The following is a 20170-nucleotide window of genomic DNA, read 5'->3' on the forward strand; positions in this document are numbered from 1 at the left end:
TATTATTTAAACTATGACTGTCGATGATATACACCCTACTGCCGAGGCGATTCAAGCCCTCCCAGAGCGTCCCAACGCCCCCCTGCGAACAGAGACATTTCGCAATTCACGTCCAGATATCGTTGGTCCAGATACACCGGAACCTCCATTCCCTATACACTTATCTGGCGCCGTGCAGCGCGGATTTGGGCGGGGAGGGAAGGATCTTGGATGTCCCACAGGTGTGTAACGTTCAAGCATCGTATATGTTCCATCTAACTCAAGAAAACTAGCAAATCTTCCTGACGATTCAATCACACCAATGAGTCACGTCTGTGAGACAGGGATATACTATGGGTATGCTCAAGTTCTGCGACCGAAGGATGGACATAGCTTTCCCGACGACGATGCGAAAGTGCATCCGATGGTAATGAGCTTGGGGTGGAATCCATTTTACAAGAATGAACGGTTGACAGCGGTAAATCTCATCCGATCCTTGCTCAAAGGATCATACTGATATTGTCTCTCACCCTTCGAACTTCGTAGGAAATCCATCTTCTCCATGATTACAAGTCCGATTTTTACGGGAACGAGATGCGGGCACTCGTTCTTGGTTACATCCGACCCGAACTAGACTATACCTCTAGAGGTCAGTGCAATGCAGTCGCTCCCATCCATGTGTCTGATTGTTGGTTTTGCAGAAGCGCTCATTAACGACATAGAGATTGATAAGAGCGTAGCTTTGAGATCCCTTGCGCGGCCAGCGTACGCGAAATTATCCTCGGACCCTCATTTCCACCCGTCTAAACTTTAGACTACACCTTGGCGTAACCGTGATCTAGAACAAGTAGAACAGTGTAGGACATGGCCATTTGTTTGCTTTTGGTGTTTTTTGTAGGATTATATGACGTCTGTGTTTCAACATGCCGTTACAGACAGCTACTTTTCTCCTTTGTGAACATTTCACAAGTCGGAAACGGACCTCCAACCTGTCGATTGTGCCCTGTGGTGTCATTCTCGTCCACCGACAATGAGCTTCAACATTGCGCAATGTATCATGTGATTGCAGGGCTCAATCCGAATTCCCCGCCCAGACACCTGCCGTTGTCATCCAATTGACGTAGTAAACGTTCTTTCACCAACAATTGCACAGATATATTCATACGCAGATGATTAAAAGCAAAAGTCCAGCCGACAACGGATATAATGATGATAAAAATGTAACTAGCCCACCGCGAGGGTCGAACTCGCAGCCTTCAGATACCCGCCTGTAAGAGTCTGACGCTCTATCCGATTGAGCTAGGCGGGCATTCAATGATGTGAGGCAATGTATAATCTGAAGGTGTAAAAACCTTCGTTAGTGTTTCAATCTCCGTTTATATGGTCCTCGCCGATCCCTTCAACCAGCTCCTTCACTTACACCTTGACAAAAACATTCGAGAGCCATGTATAACGGCATTGGTCTCACAACACCGCGTGGAAGGTAAGAGTTCTCCTCATACGGCGCTATTGCCTGTTAATTCGATATTGGGCAGCGGGACGAACGGTTATGTTGTCCGCAACCTCTCTGCTCTCCGCTCTCGCGACACGGCTGCCGACCGTGCGGGAGCATGGGATGTTGCTCCACCAAAGCATCGAGAGCCAGATGAAGCCATTCTGGAGCACGAGAGGAAGCGAAAAGTAGAGGTGAAATGCCTGGAGCTGCAGCTTGAGCTCGAGGACAAAGAGTACGTCTCTTTCTGAATTTGCATCCAGAACTCCAGTTTATCTGACCCCGCCTCAAGAGTCGAGGAAGACGAGATTGAACGACAAGTTTCAGCGCTTCGAGAGCAGCTACTTCGTACGCTGGCTGCCGTGCCCGGCTCTGGGAAGGGACTCAGGGCATCTGACACACATGGCCTTGCAGCGGCTAAAAAAGTCGAGCTCAATAAAATGGCCGCTGCCCTTGGCACCCGCCGGGACTATAGTGAAGGCGATGCATTCGACCGGGAGAAACAGGAAGAGGCACGGATCAAGAGGCTCGCAGAGAGAGAAGAGAGAGAGCAGCGGAAACTGGAAGAGCGAAAGAAGCTCGCAGAGCAGAAGGAAAAATGGGAGGAGGAAAAGAAGGAACGAGAGAGATTGAGGCGACGAGAGGAGGATAGGAGGCGACGAGAGAGGGAGGAGATGGTTAAGAGTCGTGATGATGATTTGGACGCTGGGCGCCGCAAGATGCCACCCCCACCGCCCCCTACGTTTAATCGAGATAGACCCAGGGACTATCGCGAGCGACGCAGCAGAAGCCCTGCTCGGCGCGGTCCGCCGCCTCGCGATGTCGACGAGGGGCATCGTCGACGCCCTGTGTCTCGTTCACCCTCGCCACCACGTCGACGCCGCCGCTTCGAGTCGCGCTCGCCTCCACGTGTGAGACAACGCGATTCGCGCTCGCGCTCGCGCTCACCTCCCGTCCGCCGCCGCCCGTCTGTTTCACCACCTCGCCGCGGCCGCACCCTTTCACGCTCGCGCTCGCCCCCATCACCACCGCGCTCACCACGCTCTCGCGACGACCGTCGCCCATCTCTCACACCTCCGCCGCGACGAGGAAGATCGCTTTCCCACTCACCTCCAAGGCGCCCACGATCGCCCTTGTCGCCTCGCCGCCTGTCGAGGGATGCGCACAGCGATGCTGGTAGAAGGCGCCCAAGGGATGATTCTCCTCGCGATGATTCAATGTCACGGTCAAGGTCGCGTTCGCGTTCGCGGTCACCGCCCTCGAAACGGAGAAGGTCAGCCTCCACTAACTCCTCGATGAGTGTCAGCACGAGCTCAGAGAGGAGCCGGAGCCGTGGTTAAAATCGAGGCAGCCAGACGATGGTCAAAAAATGCGCTCTCCCTGAATGGATATAGGCTGTCTCACTCCCCCTGCTCAAACAAGCATACACATTCTCAGTCTCATTAGCTCTCGAATTCCCACTAATGTACATATGTATCTTGGATGCTGCTCTGTTGACATTATGCTTCCTTTTGCTAACCAGTCCGACTAGAAGCGTACCGATGCAGCTCGATGCAGTCGTTATCTTATCTTATCTGCTACGGCGCTAAGCAAACTTCAACATCGCATCCTTCGTTCCGCGTTCATCACAAAAAAAAAACAGGCAGTGTGCGCTTCTTGATTCGGCGCGCTCGGGGCCACCTCTAATTCGCACCTTTGGACACTAACGCCTGTTTGCTGTCTGTCTCGCCGAGTGCTTTTACCCTCATCTCGAGACCTCAAGGCAACCGAGTCACTTTACTCTTGCAAGGCCTTTCAATATCACTGGTACTAACATCTCTTATTTTACAAAAGCTCCCCAGCTTCGAGCATAGATTGTGAACCATGCTGCGCATCTCTACACATGCTGCTCACCTTCCGCGGAGTCAGTTGACTCTGCTGCGGTACGCATCCTCTGCCTCGCGCTCCGAGGTATGCCTGTCTGGCAGTATTCGTTCGTCAGATTCAAGGAAACTGATCCTGTATATCCAGTCATCGCCCAAACCTGCCGCTTCCCTCCCTACCAAGCCGACTACGATATACAGCAACGTCACGCATCCCGTTCCTAACCCATCGCCGGCAGCGCGTACGCAGCACCTGCTCGAGCTCGCAGACAAGTATGTCTTGCCCGTTTACGCGCGGCCGCCTATCGTGCTCGAGAAGGGGAAGGGGAGCTGGGTGTGGGATTTAGAAGGGAGGAAGTATCTAGATTTCGCTGCTGGTATCGCGGTCAACGCGTTGGGACACGCGGATGATGGCGTGGCGGAGGTGCGTTTAACCTCCTGGCTAGCCCACTTCCCTCTGCCCCGGGGCCACTGTTAATAAACAGGTACTAAAGCATTTGTTTTCACATAGACTCTGTATAAACAGGCTGGCAAGCTCTTGCATGCGTCGAACGTTTACCACAACGAGCATGCCGCCCCTCTCGCTGAACTCCTCATCACCTTGACCCAGCGGGAAGGTGGTCTCGGTTATCCGACCGGCTCTACCTCACCTACCATCGCCGATGGCGCCAAGGTTTTCTTTGCAAACACCGGAACAGAGGCGAACGAAGGTGCGCTGAAGGTCGCGCGGAAGGTCGGAAAGGCGCGCGGCGGAAATGATAAGTTCGAGATTGTGTGTTTCGAGCAATCATTCCACGGGCGCTCGCTCGGCGCTCTATCTATCACTGCGAATCGCAAGTACCAGGACCCGTTCGCGCCTCTGTTACCAGGCGTGCGTGTGGGGAAGCTGAACGTCCGCGAGGGCCTGGAAGACCTTATTGGGGAGAAAACGTGCGCAGTCGTCCTAGAGCCGATTCAAGGCGAGGGTGGTGTCAATGCGGCGCAAGTAGATTGGGTCAGGGAAGTGGTGAGGCGCGCGCGAGAGGTAGGCGCTGTGGTGATTTTCGACGAGATTCAGGTATGTTCCATATTTCCTATCGCCGTCGGCGGTGGTTGCATCGTAACCTCCGAGGTACGAGGGTGTGGGGGTGGCTGTTCTCCCGGAGTCGTACCACATGTGCAGATGATGACTGAACGAAGGTCTGGGGAAGATGCACGCATGACGGCATGCGAGGCACAGAAGTCTCTCTCCCTCTTTCTCGCATGCATCGAGACTTGCTCGGGGGGCTGCGAAGACGTGCTACGTGTTCGTGTCTTACGCTCGAGGGGGTGGATGAACTGTGGATGAACGGAGATGATGAGCGCTGGCTGACCGGCCAATGATGGCGGCTGCATTACTGATGGAAACTGTCCGTGCAGTGCGGCCTGTACAGGACAGGTACGCTTTGGGCGCATTCTCCGTGGCCAATTGAATGTCACCCGGATATTGTCACGATGGCAAAGCCGCTGGCCAACGGGTACCCCATCGGAGCGGTGCTGATGAAGGATGCAGTAGCAGAGGTTATGACAGCTGGTGAGTATGTTCACACAAGACGCTCAAAAGCGGTGTGCTGATGCCGCTCTGGCGGTCCACAGGGACGCACGGAACGACATTCGGGGGCTCGCCACTGGCTTGCGCGCTGGGACACCATGTCCTGAGCCGACTGAGCTCGCGGGCGTTCGTGTCACACCTGATGGAAACATCGGGATATCTGGTCGGGCGCCTAGGCCTGCTGTCGGAATGGTTCCCGGAAAAGGTTGGGCCGGTTCGGGGCCGAGGCTTGATTGTTGGATTGGAATTGAAGCGGGAGGGCGACCCAGGACGACTGGTGGAGCTCGCACGGGAGCGAGGGGTGCTGTTGCTGACTGCGGGGAAGGACTGTGTGAGGCTGGTGCCGAGTTTGACCGTGAGCAGGGACGAGGTGGGGATTGCGATGGACGTGATGGAGAGCTGTCTCGCGCTGATGTGAAACTCGCTGTATCACGTGCCCCAGTAGCGACCAATGGGACAGCGATCATTTTCTGAATTTGTTTGTGCGCGTGTCCATTTATAACCCGCGACTCTCCCGTCCTCTTGCTCTCCCTCGCCCCGTCCCATTTTATTCAATGGACAAGCTCTCCTCCCTCGCAAGGTTCAAGGCGTCCTGCCCCTACCTCGGTCGCACAAAGTCCTCCACCCTCCGCACGCTATGCACCTCGTCGTCCCCGCGTTTCCCCACCCTCTCCAAGCTCACTGAGAAGGCCACCCAGTGCCCCGTCATGGGCCCCGCCCTCGCCATGCGCTCCGGCCAGATGGTCGCTGGCTACGCGAGCGTCGCCGGCAACGTCGACGTCAACAAGATACACAAGGACAAGGGCGTCCGCATCGACTCGGACAACATTGCAATGTGTCCCCATGCCAGCAAGGCTCTCGCCGCCGCAAAGATGGCTCAAGAACTCACCGCCGCCAAGAACCGCACCGACGCGCTCAAGGCCGACAAGGCTGCTAGCCAGCCGTCGACCTCCAGGGCCGCTAGTCCTGCTCCCGCTGGCTGTCCCTTCCATACCGCCCAAGCTACCCAGGCGCCGTCTACGGAGGCTAAGCCCGCTCCCGTGCATTCCGGAGCGTTCAACTATGAGCGCTTCTACGACGCGGAACTCCAGAAGAAGCACGAGGACAAGTCCTATCGTTACTTCAACAACATAAACAGGCTTGCTGCCAAGTTTCCCGTCGCCCATACCGCTGACCCCAAGTCCGAGGTCGAGGTGTGGTGTGCAAACGATTACTTGGGCATGGGTAACAACCCAATCGTGCTCGAGACCATGCAGTGCGTGTTTTGATCACTTTGATATATGTCACCACCGCATTGATAACAATAAATCACAGCCGTACGCTTGACAAATATGGTCATGGCGCTGGAGGGACCCGCAACATTGCCGGAAATGCTTCCTGGCATTTGAACCTCGAGAAGGAAATTGCCGCTCTCCATCGCAAGCCGGCGGCTCTAGTGTTCTCGTCCTGCTACGTTGCCAACGATGCGACGCTCGCCACTCTCGGCTCCAAATTGCCGGGCTGCGTCTACTTCTCCGACTCGTCCAATCATGCGTCCATGATTCAGGGCATTCGCCACTCGGGCGCGAAGAAAGTTATATGGAAGCACAACGACTTGCAAGACCTAGAGGCGAAATTGAAGGAGTGGCCGCAGGACACACCGAAGATCATCGCTTTCGAAAGTGTGTACTCTATGTGCGGTAGTGTCGGCCCCATCAAGGAAATTTGCGACTTGGCTGAAAAATACGGTGCTATTACGTTCTTGGACGAGGTCGGTCGAACTCTTTCCTAGCCCCGCGTTCTCTGAGAAATTGACCGTCTGATCCCTCAGGTTCATGCCGTTGGTTTATATGGACCCCGTGGTGCTGGTGTTGCCGAGCATATTGACTATGACGCCCACAAAGCTGCTGGCCAATCTCCGGACCCTATTCCTGGCACCGTCATGGATCGCATCGATATTATCACCGGTGCGGATCGTTTTCCTGCGGTCGTTGTCGTCGTATCTGATTTATTTGTCCATTAGGTACACTTGGCAAGGCATTTGGCGCCGTTGGCGGTTATATTGCTGGTTCTGCGCGCTTCGTCGACATGATCAGGTCTTACGCCCCCGGTTTCATCTTCACAACGTCCCTTCCCCCCGTCACGATCGCAGGCGCCCACGCGTCTATCGTCTATCAAAAGGAATTTAACGGTGACCGGCAGCTCATGCAATGGAACGTCCGTGAGGTCAAGAAACGGTTTGCTGAGCGCGGTATCCCTGTCGTCCCTGGTCCTAGTCATATCGTACCCGTTCTCATTGGTGATGCTGGCCAAGCCAAGGAAGCGTCAGACTATCTCTTGCAGCGTCACAACATCTACGTCCAGGCGATCAACTTCCCTACCGTCGCGCGTGGTGAGGAGCGTCTCAGGTTCACAATTACTCCAGGTCATACTCTCGAGCAGCTCGAGCACGTCGTGGAAGCGGTCAACGACACGTTCTCGGTTCTGGGTATCAAGCGTGAAGCGGACTGGACTGCTATTGGTGGACGCTGCGGTGTTGGCATGGAGGCGAAGGAGACAGTGGTGCCGGTCTGGAACAACGAGCAGCTCGGCTTGACAGGTCCGGACGCTGCGACGCCGAAAACGAGACGCCAAGGAGAGCCGAAGCAGGTGAGCATGCGCGCGGTGCGCATCGCGAGGAGCAAGTTCGATCATCTTTTGGGTTCTCTCGAGCCGCAGCCGGCTTCTGTGAGTCTCGGAGCCATGAGTGGATTGAAGATGAGGACGGGCGCGGGCGCTGTGAGGCGGTCTGAGAACACTATCCCCGCCGCTAGACCGGTCGCCGCGACTGCTTAAAGACTTATTGTTCTCACCACTTGACGTCGTTATTCAGTGCTTTTGGTTTTTGACATCCGGCGTTGCTGTTTTATCCCGTGGTGCAGAGTTTGAAGCCTTTTGTTTCTATTGTTACGCCGTGAATCGTGTTGTCTGCGCTGGCGACATTGAAATACATGTTGTTATAGTGGGTTCTGCCTGTGCAAGTGTGCTACTCGTGAGCTATGTCTCCACAGCCGGAGCCATGACAGACATGATGAAATGTAAGGTTGTAACTCTGTCGAGTGAACCTCTAATTCGGAGGTCATGCCCGCCGGTGACTAGCCAGAGGAAGTACTGATGCCAATGGAGGGCAAGCGCGCGCTGTGTACAGTGCGCAAAGTATGGACCTAGCTCACAAGGACGCCCAAAGCGACAAGCACTGCCCGTGCCCTGGCCCGCGCGCTAGGGGACGTGGTGGCAACACTTGTACCATCAGTTTCACGCTTGCTTGACGCCTCTGCGGCGACCAGATTTTGTGCATCAGTAGCATCAATCGGGGGCGAAACAGCGGTGCCCTTAGGTTCAGCGCTCAAAGGTAGGGAAAGATGGTTTTGGCAGTTCTTGATGAGATTCTTCATTAAACAAGATTGGGCGGATTGAGTCGGGATCAAGCAACAGCGAGGAATGATTGATGTCGCTTACTTCACGCACGGCACCCTGTACGTTCACGAGGTAGCGGGTCACTAAACCGACGTATTGATCAGGGATCTGCATGCATGAGAGTATCAGTACACTTCAATGGTGAGAGGAAAGAGGTCACGGACGGTAGTTTCAGACCACATGTTGCGGAGGAGCCAATTCTGACGGGCTTTGTTGAATTTCCAGCTCTCAGGATCGACGAATTGGATGAATGCATAAGACAGAGCTGGAGCAAAGATTTTCGGAAAAGGAATGAAAATCCACCCAACGATGAGCAGAAGAAATACACACCTTTGCGGGCTTGGTCGGAAAGCGACTCGTCCTCCTCTGGATCAGGGAGGTCTGTAGGCTCGCCCTTGCGCCGCTTTTTACTTGACTTTTTCACGGACGTTTCTGTACCGTACTCGGCGTCTTGAGAGACAGCCAAACGTGTCTTCTTTTTCTTCCCCTCCCGTGGATCGTCTTCGCCGCCGTCCTTCTCGTTTCTCGGTCTCTTCTTTTTTTCCCGTTTCTCCTTCTTTTCCTTCCCAATAGCCACAGCGTGGTCCGTGTCAGTCAAGATAGTGTTGTCCTTGCCTACCTTCGTCTTCTTCTCCTTCGGTTTCTTCGCTTTGTCGGACTTCCGCTCACCTTCTGGTAATACAGCATCTTCAGAAACAGGATCCTCCTTGTCGCGCTTTTTCCTCTGTCTTTTCGCGCTGTCGGACCCTTCACCGCGATCACTGCCCTGCTTTTCCTTGCTATGACCCTCCTGCACCGTGCCTTCACCGTCCACCCCCTCACTCATTTGACTAACGATGAGTTCCATGTCGGCGCCGTGTTTCTTCTTGTGTTTCTTCGCCTTTTTCGTCTGCATCTCCTCGTCTACACCCACCCCTGGTGTTGCCGCTTCATCGTCTGATCCTTCCTTCCTCTCCTTTGATTTCTTCTTTCGTTTCTCCTTGGTTTCTGGCCTTGCATCGTGCTCACTCGTGTCTTCTTGCGCTTTTCTCTTCTTGGATGGCGATGCGATATTAAGCTCAGAAGGTGGATTTTCTAGAGTGGAGGAGAGACTTTTTGACCCCATGTTTGGCGCAAGAAAGTGCTGATTGGCTCTCCCAGAGGTTCGATCCACCAGGGTTTCCTTTTTGGGAACCATAACCGTTCGACTGTGCGGTCGGCACGTGCGGTCGGCATCTCTGCATTCAGGAGCCGCCAGATTTGAGATTAGGAAAAACATGAGTCGAGGACATGAAGCGTAGCCTTCATATGTACATTATCCAGCTCTGATATCTAGTTTTACGGAAAGATCGTCTGTTCTTCCACAATATACTAACAATGTCCGAATCCGGCCGTGGTAGTGGTTCGGGATGAATTTGATCTATTCGGTTCACTTGGTCTCCCGCCTTGGCTCCGGGAGTCTCACTCTGTCTCTCCTTCTTTCGTCATGGGCCTCTCTGTTTCTTCCTTATTTACCTCTTTCGCGTCTTTGCTTCGATGGAGTAAAGATCAAGATGTCCGTATACTGATGTTGGGTCTGGATTCCGCTGGTAAAGTGAGTGCTGCGATGCAAAGATGCTGTGTGGGGTAAGTGGCTGAATCATCATATCGCAGACGACGATTCTGTACCGGCTACAGGTGGGCAATGCTGCGATTTCCTCTTGAGCGGCGCTTTCATGATTATTGTCGGATAGATAGGCGAAGTCGTCTCTACAATACCCAGTCAGTCCTAGTGCTTTGGGATACGTCATTGGTGTGGCTCAAACAGTGTGTTCCCAGCGATCGGTTTTAACGTAGAAACGGTCGAAGTAAGTCTTTATCATACACTGTAACACGAACTTTCTGAACCTTGAATAACAACGTACTTGTCAGTACAAAAACATCAAATTTCAAGTATGGGATCTGGGGGGACAATCAAGTATTCGGTGGGTAACACACACTACATGAAAACTGTACCATTCAATTGTTTTTCGTCAGGCCATATTGGAGATGTTACTTCCCGAATACATCTGCCATCATCTACGTCATTGACTCTTCCGATCATGACCGTCTACAGACATCACGCAGTGAGCTCCTGACAATGCTATCAGAAGAAGAGCTGGCAGGGGTACCTCTGCTCGTCTTCTGTAACAAGCAGGATGTGGACGGCGCTTTGAAGCCAGAGGAGGTCAGTGAAAAGCTAGGCCTAGCTGGCGGAGAGAAGGGTCGGGACTGGAGTGTGCGGGGCAGTTGTGCGGTAAAGGGAGAAGGTTTAGAGGAAGGTCTAGACTGGTGCGTTTGACTCTCACTCCCAAAGGAGGCATTCGGCTGACAGATTTGTACCCTGGAGGCTGGTGAATGCAATACAGAAAAAGTGATGGTATAGTCCGACATACTGTTCTTCTTGCGATTGCTATTTTCATCACATACCAGCACGATCCTATGTTATATGGACACTGTAATGCATAATGTCCGCATATATTCTTTTTACCGGACAAGCAGCTCAGCGAACACAACAGAATGGTATGGCATGCAAGATTCAAAGATGAATATAGCTACAGTGGTATGTATGTATAATAGGTGGCAAATTAGGGCATGCTCTGCCGCAGAAATCTTTTAACCTCGTCTAGGCATTCGACGGCTGTCCCCCATCCACCGCCCAGGCCCAATCCCACTTGGCATTATCTGCATTTGCCTCGCACATTCGCGCGATGTCTCTGTCGTCTCTCCAAATCCTGACGGTTCCATCGTCCGCACAGGTAGCAACCATCCCTTCAGCCCAATCCACTGCTCCAACCTCTCCCGTTTGACCTTTGATCTCTACTCCCTGGGAGGGTATTGAACGCGATCCAGATAATATAGGACGTGTCCTTCCAGCGCAAGACACATCAAAAAGGAAGGCAGAACCAGTCCGACTGGCACTGCCGCTCAATAGCCATCGACCATTGGGTGAAAGCGCGAGGCGAACATAGAACGAATTCGTTTGCATGCTTGAATGTGCGAATGAATTCATCTCAGTGGATGGCAGGGCAAGCAAAGCGGAGGCTATATAGGTATGGATTCTGGAGTCTGTGCCCAGTCCGAACAACAAGCCCGCGGATGGTCCTGCACCAGCTACAAGTGATGCGATGCCTCGGGGTCGACGAGAGCCGTCCACCGTAGTAGGGTCGAAGGAAGATACATGCGTCGGCTGAATCATTCGCAACGCAGACTTGCCTTTATGCGGGGACGTTGGAAGTCGGATATCCCAATGGCGGAGGATACTGATGCGCTGTCAGCTCAAAGCTTGTCGCACCGAGGGAAGTTACATACCCGTCGAAAGAGCTGCTGCTGGTCAGCCCGAACGGATCCCCGTCAAGATACAACACACTCGTCACGCTCTTCATAGTTGGCGTCGTCGCTCTTCTAGCTTTGACTACGTGTCCTCCAGCGCACGGGATTCGCAGCACTGGCGTCAGTACATCGATGCCACTTTCGCTACTTCTTTGACCTTGGGCCCTCATATCCCACAGACAAATAACTCCATCGCGTCCACCAGTGCTCAGCATGTTTGGATTGACTGGGTCCCAAGCGACTGTTTTGACTGTGCTCGTGTGATTTCGCAGGATGTGCAGTGTTTTGGACGTGGCCAAATCAGTGACACGCGTGGACTGATCACCAGAAACTGTAGCGAGTAGTTCGTCGCTGTGTGACCATTGGACATCGAAGACGCCGTTTTGGTGGATATCAAGAACTGTCCGCTGTAGTTCTGCGAGGACGTTGTTAACTTGCGTCTGCCTATGATCAACTTCATTGCACTAACCGTAATCCCAGTCAGTTCGCTTTGAGGTATTCAATATATGGACTGCGCCTTGTTCGGTGGCAACAGCCAGAAGTGGTATTCCACCCTTTTTAGCCGCTAGTCATATCAGACAAGTAAGAAATGAAAATGCGTGCTTACGGCCAGAGAAAATATACTTACTATGACTATATGAGCACGCGTACGGGGGAGTCAAGAACGTGTTTGAATGCAGAGATTGACATTTGAAAACGTCCGCCTTGTGCGAAGAGACGAAGGACTGTAAGATGGAATGCGTGGGTACTGACCGGCAGAGTAGGCCCTGCGTTCTCGTTCATCATTCGCTATGTATGGTCTCGAATATGCTCACGAGGTAGTTGACGGAAGACAGCTCTAGGCCGTGACATGGCGTTCATGCTCATCATCCCATGAACTGTCATTCTTCGCTGGCGAGGTTGAGGGTCAACTGCAACATCCAACATCTCCACATCAGAATAGCGCTCCTCATAGCTTTCATCGGCTTCCACTTCATTCACTCCAGAGAGCCTTGATCGTTTAATGACTCGTCCATCCGTCGGAGCATCCGCTATTGGTCGTTTTGCCTTCGTATGTTCTGAGGGTGAGAAGAATGAGGAGACGGTGGTCTGATGGGTTTGACGGTCATTTGTTCGATTAATAAGAGCAGATCGAGCTTGCGAAGGAGTAGGCGGCGCGAGCATATTCGCAGCCAAAAGAATGGCAGAAATGTGGTGTAAACGCGTTGACACTCGAAAGTAATCAACAGCGCGCCCACGCACGTGACCGTGAATCGGTATTTCGAGTTTATGCCCGATCATATGGTGGACTTTTTCGGACTTATTTCGCTCTCTTACCCCTTCTACACAAAACGACCATTTTCTGCGTTAAGGTCAGACTCAACCTTACAAATCTTTTCAGTCACAACCAAATGGCCTTCGCACTGAGGGCGCCTTTCCGCTCAATGGCCACTGTTGCGCGACAGTCGCTTAAAATTGGTTTGGTACCAGCAGATGGAATTGGCAGGGAGGTTATCCCTGTATGTTCAATTCGTTGCAGTTCACACATCATTTAGCACCTGACCACATGCGTACAGGCAGCAAAGCAGGCTCTTGAAGCTCTGGGATCAGATATTCCAAAGCTCGAGTTTCACGATTTGTTGGCGGGATTTGAGCTCTTCACCAGAACTGGGGAGGCCTTACCCAAAGACACTGTGCAGTACGTGACTAACATCGTCGAACGTGTGGTATAATGGCCTGATTGACTGCATGACTCGTATGTATCAGAATTCTGAAGGAGGACTGCGATGCTGCTCTATTTGGTGCCGTCAGGTATGCACAGTGTGCCGTAAGTCGGATATACCTACTCAACTCTGTTTGTCTAGCTCTCCCTCCCGCAAGGTATCTGGTTATACATCTCCTATCGTTGCTCTGCGTAAGAAGCTGGATTTATATGCTAATATTCGGCCAGTTGCAGCGGTGCGTCACATGTTACTCCACTACAATCTCTCTCACTCATCATTTAGGTCAATGTCAATCCCGAGGAAAAATCCAAAGTTGACATGGTCGTCGTTCGTGAAAATACAGAGTGCTTGGTTCGTGCGGGCATCTCCTCCATTATATCCTGTATGCTCATACATAGCCAACTTGTGCAGTATGTGAAGCAGGAAAATATTATCGACACTGAACATGGTCGCGAAGCTCGTGCAACACGTTTGATCACCGAGCGTGCATCTAGGCGCATAGGCAAGATGGCATTTGAGACCGCACTCAGTCGGCCACGAAAGGTCAGTTCCAACTACGAGTACACTTACCCACCCTGTTCGTATCTAGCTACTCACGAGCACTAGCAAGTGACCATCATCCATAAGTCCAATGTCCTGTCCGTCACGGATGGTCTCTTCAGGGAGACTGTCCGTGCCGTGCCTGCTCTGCCGGAAGTTGCTGGTCGTTATGACAGTGTCACGATTGCAGAACAGATTGTAGACAGTGCTGTCTACAGGTGCGTTCCTCCGTGTATGTCGTCATTGCGCGTGTAGGTTTACGAACCTACTATCCAGGTTGTTTCGTGAGCCCGAGTGAGTATGAATGGAACCATCCCTTGAAATATGATGCTCATTGCCATCACCACAGAATCTACGATGTTCTAGTCGCTCCAAACTTGTACGGCGACATCCTATCGTACGTTGAGTTCTATGTTGCATGCTTCTATCTGATGATTCGAATCGTTGCGTAGAGACGCAGCTGCGGCACTAGTAGGTTCGTTGGGCCTTGTGCCATCTATTAATGCAGGTGATAGTTTTGTCATGGGGGAACCGTGAGTGGCAATTTGCGCACAGGCTCAGAGTGCCGTTCTTCTTGTTGAATCCTCTAATTGATTGCCTGATGGGTTTCTAGTGTTCACGGCTCAGCTCCTGACATCGAGGGCAAGGGGATCGCAAATCCTCTGGCAGCGATCCGCTCAGCAGCTCTGATGTTGCGTCACCTGGGATATAATATTGGTGCTGATCGCATCGAGAATGCTGTTAACCAGGTGATACGGGAGGGCCAGGTCTTAACACCAGATCTAGGGGGCAAGAGCAGCACGGACGAAGTTGTTCAAGCTGTCCTGAAGAGGATCTGATCACTCAAGATGGATCTGGTCAGATAAGGGGTAGCTGTAGGTTCACGTATATACATGCCGAGCGTTTACAATGCTGGCGCTAAGCGCCTGAGCGCCGAGCCTGCACTCCGAATGAGAGTTTCCCACGGTGCGACTGATGCGTTGCCCAACTTGCGGTAATGATGCCGCGACCACCCACACTCTCTGCACGTCCCGGCGACTCTCTCAGATATCTTAAGACTTCTTCGTGTCATAGTCGCCTTCTCCAACTAGCCATTATCATACTTTACAGCATTCTTGTTTACTTCTCCTCATCATGCCCGTCCCATCATCCGCTGATGCTGATGCCCCTCGCACCAACACCGTAAAGTCGAATACGACCAAGACACCTCGCAATTCCAAGGAGAAGCCTCCCTCATCTCAATTTCCGGCGCTGCCCTCTTCAACTATACAAGCTCAGCAAGACCCCTCTACGCCATCACCCTCCCAACTAATCGCTCAGCAGTCTCAACATTCTCAGCCACAACCACAAACGAAGAAGGTCGCTCGTCGTTCAAGCAAGCCCATTATCGATTGGTTCCAACGGAAGTTGGCTGGTACTGTGCGGCCTCGTCGAGCATCTGATAGCGTTCGTGGACGGAACTCGAATGGTTCCAATATATCGAATCGGGAGAAGAGGAGACCTACGCTACCGGACGGCTTTAGGGATCTTAGCAGGGTTCAATCGACCCCCTTACACCCAGGAGAGAGCGGTGACAAGGATATTAGACGGAACGGCCATAGTCAGGCCCTTGCGAAGCCTGCGCCGATTTCTTTGAATGGAGATGAGCCGGAGAGTCTTGCAGATGCGGAGACGCATGGCGACATTTCAACCTATCGTTCATCGCTCGCTCGAGACTCTATGTGGTCCCCAGCCAGCAATCTCGAAGCAGACGAGGACGCTTCTGTCAGGCCCCTGCCCCCCAGCTCCCCTCCTTCACCCTCACCGTCTCGATCGTCATCGTCCTACCTTTCAGATCCTCGCACGTTCAAAAGCATAGCCGCGAGCACAAAGCCCACCACTTTGCTCAGCGTAGACCTCACGAATGGTATGGCTCACATTGCTCAAGCACCATCACCTGCGGGAGCCTCTCCAGCACAGAGAATACCCGCTCATATACGATCTTCTTCGGCAGGAGGCTCCAATGGTGGCGGATCCATCACCTTCTCAGCTTTACCTCCCTCTCCGTCTTCTTCTGTTCAAAACTCCCTCAACATTATGGCCCAGACTGCAGGCTATCCGAACCATCCATTGCAAGCCCCTCAGCACACAACACATCACCCTCGAAACAATCCTCATCCTTCTTCTCCTCCCCCTGACAACGCTTCAATGCTCACGCTGGCATCTTCTGCATTCGCATTTCCTGGTGCCCGAATAGGAGTTGTCGGTGGTACTACGGATACCGTGTCTGTGTCTCATCTCTCCCACTTTGGAGGGAGCCGATTCGTCACAGAGGACCGTTCAAGCCATTTTGTGCTCGGTGACGACCTTGATGCCGAAGGTGAGGCAGATGCGAGTGTCCGCGCTTTAAGGCCGAGAAGCTCAAGAAGGGGAAGCTGGGAGAGCGAGGCGAGTGGGTGGAGCGCCAGAATGGGCAATGGGAGCGTCGTTGGAATGGGCCCGAGTACGCCGTCTATGCTGAGAGACAGGAGTCTGTGGTCTGCGAGTCTCAGAACCGGTGGAAATTTTCCCGGTTATGAAGAGGGCGACCAATCCGAGCAGGATTCGGATGAGGAGGAGGGCGACGATCACGATCATGCTACACGCAAGCATGAGGCGGATGACGACAGTGGCGGAGGTAATGTTGTCCATGCCGACTCGCAAAGAGAGACGGACGCCTCGACCGCTGGCTCTGGATCGACTCCGCATGAGCGTTTCGGCGAGAGAGCATCGCCTTCCTCATCTCAAGCGCAAAGTTCGTCGAACCCCGTCAGTTCATCTGCGGAAGCTGTCTCTCGTCCTGTCATACGGGTGTCGATGGACTCGCCGCGCATCCAGATCGGTGACACGACAACATCGGCCTAGCATTCATCTTAGATCTCACAAGGAAGTTGATTGCGAGGCGCGACAGCACTTCTTTTATGACATAAGACTGTCTTTGACGTATCATTTCATCGTCTCAGTGAGTTCAGCAGGCCTTGTTGCTCACAACCTCAGCTTACCCTTTCATTTGTTCGAACAGTGTTTGTAATTTATGCTATCGTTTCTTGCGGACGAGGAATCTGCTTTCCTTCATTCAATCATTCAATGCACGCCGGTATAACTCTCCTTGAATACGACTTGTTTAACGATACCCCGTCATCTACTGTAAGCTATTCCATGCCCAGGCAATTGAGTCCACCCTTCTAGTCCCTTCGGGACTTCTGCATTACTTAGTTTTATTCACAGATCCCTACATCTGTAGTTTGATCGATCTTCTCGTCAGTAGCCTACTCATCGACGTTTCGAAGTAGGTATCGCCTGTTGGCCCCATAATCGTGATTGCATTCTTGGCGAACAGTCGATCAGCGTTCAAGCCAGACGCCTCTCATCGTGCTGTGGCACACACGTGAAGGTTCGCATCCACCATAATTGGACAATGGCTTGCTGCTGCTGCCACACAACGTTGTGCAACATCTCGCTCAACCGTCAAGGACGGGTTCTCACGCCCTTTGAGCTAATTTCGGATGCGATCATGTGTCTCGAGATCACGATTCTACGGACCGAAACCAGTCATGTTACTCCAGAACTTCTTGACACTGGCGGTCACGATGATCGAGAGTATAAAAGGCTGGGCTCTAGGGTTGCTCGACCGCAGCTTCGGCATGGTATCGCCCGCAAGCATGAAGGTGATGAGGGCGACAATTCTGGGAATCTTTGGAGGAGTTTCCTCGGTGATTGCGCAGGGTTGTCCAGATTATACGATATATGCTCAAGTGCGTATTGTATCTATACAAATGCACGACCACCGAAGCTGTTGATCTCATTTAGACGCCGCATGGAGTTATATCTTCAGGTCCTTTGTCTTTGCCGTATATGAGGCCTGCACTGGAATGCCGCACGTTCAACAGTTCTGCAGTCGAAGTGAGTAGGTCAGGTCGGACGATAGATCACTCACTTCAACGGGTCTCACAAACAGAGAGTGATTGATGACATGAAGTCACGTTTTAAAGACCCTGACATTGCTCGTTTGTTCGAGAATACCTTCCCCAACACCCTTGGTATGTTTATCTAGTAATGAGGGTACAGACAACCATGCCAGAATTGACTTGGTGCAGACACCACGATCAGGTACTTCAACTCTGTGCGTTGCGTCCATGTCCTTTTTCGAATGTATCTTTATTTCCTTACTTTATAGACCGAAAATTTGGCTTTCATCATCACCGGTGTAAGCTGCCATCGTTGTTTTGTGTACTGCGTCATATAAATATTCATGTTGATCTATAGGATATAACGTACCACATTTCTTGGATGACCTCCCGTGTCATAGCTAAACAAATTACTATTCCAGGGCACAGTGGCTTCGAGACACAGCTAACCAGGTATGCCAGCGCATTCCTCATGATTCGTGCTCATCATTGATGCAAACCTTATCTAGCTTGTCGTGTATCGGTCTCTTTTGTCCACTGATCCGGAATTGGCTTTACTCGTCAAAGCCGTCATTAACAATGAGGCGCGATACATATTCCAATACCCATATTGCGGCGCGTTCCAGCCTCCACCAGAAAGCGGTTTAAGTCCTTCTCACAATGATTGGGCTGATGGTGTCACTGTGAACCCGTGCGTATATCGGATCATCTTGCTATCTGTTATACAAGTGAAGTGTGACACTTATGCGTTTCTCAATCACAGACCGGTGGACAATCAGACTGTGTTCGAGTGCAAGGTATGGTCAGACTCACATATTTCCTCTTTTTTCTTTCTTGATCAGATTTATTAGTACGAAATTGATTCATTGTGCGGTTTCATCAAACTCTCAAGGTCATACTACCAAGCGACCAACGACTCTTCCTTCATGAATCAAAACTGTGAGACCTCAGTTTTGGTGACTAGATACCGATATAACAATAATTCGGACAGGGGCTTGGGCTATTGATCAGATATTCCGCGTCATTTGGGAGCAATCGCAAAGCTCCTTTGATGACGACTTTAATTTTGTCTCGTATTATAATTGGACAGGCGGCAATGGAGCGCTCTCTCCTGCTGTCAACAACGACGGCAATGGTGAACCGAAGGCGTACAATGGGCTGGTAGGAACGCATCATAGACCATCAGACGACCTAAGCACATATGGTATATTCCTGACAATTGTCTCGAAGCTTTGTTTTAATCATATCTCTCAGCGTTCTTGACGCCCGCGAACGCGATGCTCAGCGTCGAGCTTGGACATTTAGCGAGCATGCTAGATCAAGTTCAACAGCTCAAGAATGTCAGCAAACTTGCAAAGAAATACAGTTCGACAATTAAGAAAGCGATTTGGAATCACACAGTCAGGCGTGATCCTCTTGATCTGTTCGACGTGTATTCACGATACATTGATTAGGTTGTCGATGGTATTTTCGCGTACGAGACCAACGGTTTGTGTCTATGATTCAACGATTTGAATCCCCTCTAATTCTTCTTAGGGTTTGGCGGAAGATATGTGATGGATGACGCTAATGTTCCAGTAAGTCACAAGTCCCCTTCAAAGCTCTTTTCTATGTATTTCAGTCCGACTCCCACAGTCATTGCTTTCCTTGCCATACCTTGGGTTCCTCGATAAAAGCGATCCGACATACGTGACCACTAGGAAGCTGCTGTTGTCTCGGCGCAATCCATATTATGCGGCCGGGAAGAGCTTCCAGGGCATCGGGTATGTCTCTCTTTTACAAACCCCTCCGGTGAAAAATCGAATCTGATTGATGAACTGCGAAACAGGGGACCTCACGTCGATGCTTGGCATCCCTGGTTGATGTCTCAAATATCTGCCATCTTCGGCACAGACGATGACGAGGAAATCCATCAATCTCTCTACCTGATCGCTAACGTGAATACCACCGTCATTAAAAGCGTGTGTCGTGTATTCTACTCACACCATTTTCAGAACACGGCTGGTCTGGGGCTCATCCATGAATCGCAAAACATATACAATAACTCGGATTATACTCGTCCCTGGTTTGCTTGGGCTAACAGCTATTTCGCGGAAATGATTCTCGATCTAGCAGAACGTAAACCTCACCTAATATTCACTGATTCTCGGAGCAACTTGTCTGGATGATTCATGTACAAACAATTGTCTGGAGTTCGCTTTTTAGTGGATTAGGAGAACATAAAACATGCTCGCTTTGATCAGCCTTAACCCTACCGGTCTAACCTGACTTCACGTGACGAATTCTCCGTTTGGATGTGTTGTTGGTGACTGGAGGTGACAGTTGACACAACC

At 51.8% G+C, this 20170-nt stretch overlaps 10 protein-coding genes across 10 annotated transcripts; 8 read left to right on the forward strand and 2 right to left on the reverse strand.

Moving 5' to 3' along the window:
• Positions 1–13: 13 nt before the first annotated feature.
• HETIRDRAFT_415995 (uncharacterized protein) lies at positions 14–793 on the forward strand (the record flags this gene model as incomplete). Its single annotated transcript, XM_009545678.1, has 4 exons — positions 14–221; positions 273–457; positions 526–628; positions 681–793. The coding sequence occupies 4 exons, from the start codon at positions 14–16 to the stop codon at positions 791–793; spliced, it is 609 nt and encodes a 202-aa protein (XP_009543973.1).
• A 631-nt stretch (positions 794–1424) lies between these two features.
• Positions 1425–2037, forward strand: HETIRDRAFT_243185 (uncharacterized protein; the record flags this gene model as incomplete). The annotated part of the gene is made up of 3 exons (XM_009545679.1): positions 1425–1462; positions 1515–1706; positions 1764–2037. Coding segments are annotated over 3 exons (504 nt in total), but the record flags the coding sequence as incomplete, so codon positions are not given.
• A 1316-nt stretch (positions 2038–3353) lies between these two features.
• Positions 3354–5376, forward strand: HETIRDRAFT_155438 (uncharacterized protein; the record flags this gene model as incomplete). Its single annotated transcript, XM_009545680.1, has 5 exons — positions 3354–3374; positions 3518–3757; positions 3845–4390; positions 4732–4885; positions 4948–5376. 5 exons carry the CDS (start codon positions 3354–3356, stop codon positions 5319–5321), a joined length of 1335 nt encoding a protein of 444 aa, XP_009543975.1. The 3' UTR covers positions 5322–5376.
• Positions 5377–5452: 76 nt separating this feature from the next.
• On the forward strand, positions 5453–7897 carry HETIRDRAFT_381754 (uncharacterized protein). The gene is made up of 4 exons (XM_009545681.1): positions 5453–6158; positions 6218–6653; positions 6714–6849; positions 6906–7897. The coding sequence occupies exons 1-4, from the start codon at positions 5458–5460 to the stop codon at positions 7715–7717; spliced, it is 2085 nt and encodes a 694-aa protein (XP_009543976.1). The 5' UTR covers positions 5453–5457; the 3' UTR covers positions 7718–7897.
• HETIRDRAFT_444158 (uncharacterized protein) lies at positions 6260–9463 on the reverse strand. The gene is made up of 6 exons (XM_009545682.1): positions 8669–9463; positions 8503–8603; positions 8381–8446; positions 6906–8310; positions 6714–6849; positions 6260–6653 (listed from the first exon to the last, which is right to left on the reverse strand). Exons 1-4 carry the CDS (start codon positions 9441–9443, stop codon positions 8086–8088), a joined length of 1167 nt encoding a protein of 388 aa, XP_009543977.1. The 5' UTR covers positions 9444–9463; the 3' UTR covers positions 6260–6653; positions 6714–6849; positions 6906–8085.
• Positions 9464–9803: 340 nt separating this feature from the next.
• HETIRDRAFT_123919 (uncharacterized protein) lies at positions 9804–10713 on the forward strand (the record flags this gene model as incomplete). The annotated part of the gene is made up of 7 exons (XM_009545683.1): positions 9804–9911; positions 9971–9994; positions 10051–10078; positions 10136–10164; positions 10229–10281; positions 10334–10627; positions 10686–10713. The coding sequence occupies 7 exons, from the start codon at positions 9804–9806 to the stop codon at positions 10711–10713; spliced, it is 564 nt and encodes a 187-aa protein (XP_009543978.1).
• A 140-nt stretch (positions 10714–10853) lies between these two features.
• Positions 10854–12623, reverse strand: HETIRDRAFT_472831 (uncharacterized protein). Its single transcript, XM_009545684.1, has 5 exons — positions 12484–12623; positions 12297–12416; positions 12138–12233; positions 11648–12083; positions 10854–11598 (listed from the first exon to the last, which is right to left on the reverse strand). The coding sequence occupies exons 1-5, from the start codon at positions 12593–12595 to the stop codon at positions 10962–10964; spliced, it is 1401 nt and encodes a 466-aa protein (XP_009543979.1). The 5' UTR covers positions 12596–12623; the 3' UTR covers positions 10854–10961.
• Positions 12624–13059: 436 nt separating this feature from the next.
• On the forward strand, positions 13060–14750 carry HETIRDRAFT_311764 (uncharacterized protein; the record flags this gene model as incomplete). Its single annotated transcript, XM_009545685.1, has 11 exons — positions 13060–13167; positions 13225–13346; positions 13415–13459; positions 13513–13606; positions 13654–13722; positions 13783–13914; positions 13978–14129; positions 14188–14205; positions 14261–14308; positions 14364–14444; positions 14525–14750. The coding sequence occupies 11 exons, from the start codon at positions 13060–13062 to the stop codon at positions 14748–14750; spliced, it is 1095 nt and encodes a 364-aa protein (XP_009543980.1).
• Positions 14751–14932: 182 nt separating this feature from the next.
• Positions 14933–17037, forward strand: HETIRDRAFT_472835 (uncharacterized protein). Its single transcript, XM_009545686.1, has 2 exons — positions 14933–16891; positions 16952–17037. The coding sequence occupies exon 1, from the start codon at positions 15046–15048 to the stop codon at positions 16792–16794; it is 1749 nt and encodes a 582-aa protein (XP_009543981.1). The 5' UTR covers positions 14933–15045; the 3' UTR covers positions 16795–16891; positions 16952–17037.
• A 563-nt stretch (positions 17038–17600) lies between these two features.
• On the forward strand, positions 17601–20005 carry HETIRDRAFT_48511 (uncharacterized protein; the record flags this gene model as incomplete). Its single annotated transcript, XM_009544946.1, has 15 exons — positions 17601–17684; positions 17740–17832; positions 17888–17969; positions 18027–18052; positions 18107–18136; positions 18347–18528; positions 18601–18634; positions 18689–18776; positions 18829–19041; positions 19092–19237; positions 19292–19325; positions 19374–19414; positions 19473–19600; positions 19666–19774; positions 19832–20005. The coding sequence occupies 15 exons, from the start codon at positions 17601–17603 to the stop codon at positions 20003–20005; spliced, it is 1464 nt and encodes a 487-aa protein (XP_009543241.1).
• Positions 20006–20170: the final 165 nt, after the last annotated feature.

The sequence above is a fragment of the Heterobasidion irregulare genome (genome assembly GCF_000320585.1).
Source record: "Heterobasidion irregulare TC 32-1 unplaced genomic scaffold scaffold_03, whole genome shotgun sequence".
Taxonomy (NCBI): Eukaryota; Fungi; Basidiomycota; class Agaricomycetes; order Russulales; family Bondarzewiaceae; genus Heterobasidion; species Heterobasidion irregulare.

What these genes read in the sequence shown, in the direction of transcription:
- HETIRDRAFT_444158 (XM_009545682.1), bottom strand. Translation starts at nt 9,443, where the DNA reads ATGGGGTCAAAAAGTCTCTCCTCCACTCTAGAAAATCCACCTTCTGAG. An exon ending in TTCCGACCAAGCCCGCAAAG is followed by an intron (nt 8,604 to 8,668) that starts GTGTGTATTTCT and finishes TCTTTGCTCCAG; the next exon opens with CTCTGTCTTATGCATTCATC. An exon ending in ACATGTGGTCTGAAACTACC is followed by an intron (nt 8,447 to 8,502) that starts GTCCGTGACCTC and finishes TCATGCATGCAG; the next exon opens with ATCCCTGATCAATACGTCGG.
- HETIRDRAFT_472835 (XM_009545686.1), top strand. Translation starts at nt 15,046, where the DNA reads ATGCCCGTCCCATCATCCGCTGATGCTGATGCCCCTCGCACCAACACC.
- HETIRDRAFT_472831 (XM_009545684.1), bottom strand. Translation starts at nt 12,595, where the DNA reads ATGTTGGATGTTGCAGTTGACCCTCAACCTCGCCAGCGAAGAATGACA. An exon ending in CGCGTGCTCATATAGTCATA is followed by an intron (nt 12,234 to 12,296) that starts GTAAGTATATTT and finishes TGATATGACTAG; the next exon opens with CGGCTAAAAAGGGTGGAATA. An exon ending in AGCAGCAGCTCTTTCGACGG is followed by an intron (nt 11,599 to 11,647) that starts GTATGTAACTTC and finishes ACAGCGCATCAG; the next exon opens with TATCCTCCGCCATTGGGATA.
- HETIRDRAFT_381754 (XM_009545681.1), top strand. Translation starts at nt 5,458, where the DNA reads ATGGACAAGCTCTCCTCCCTCGCAAGGTTCAAGGCGTCCTGCCCCTAC. An exon ending in ATCGTGCTCGAGACCATGCA is followed by an intron (nt 6,159 to 6,217) that starts GTGCGTGTTTTG and finishes AATAAATCACAG; the next exon opens with CCGTACGCTTGACAAATATG. An exon ending in TCGCATCGATATTATCACCG is followed by an intron (nt 6,850 to 6,905) that starts GTGCGGATCGTT and finishes TTTGTCCATTAG; the next exon opens with GTACACTTGGCAAGGCATTT.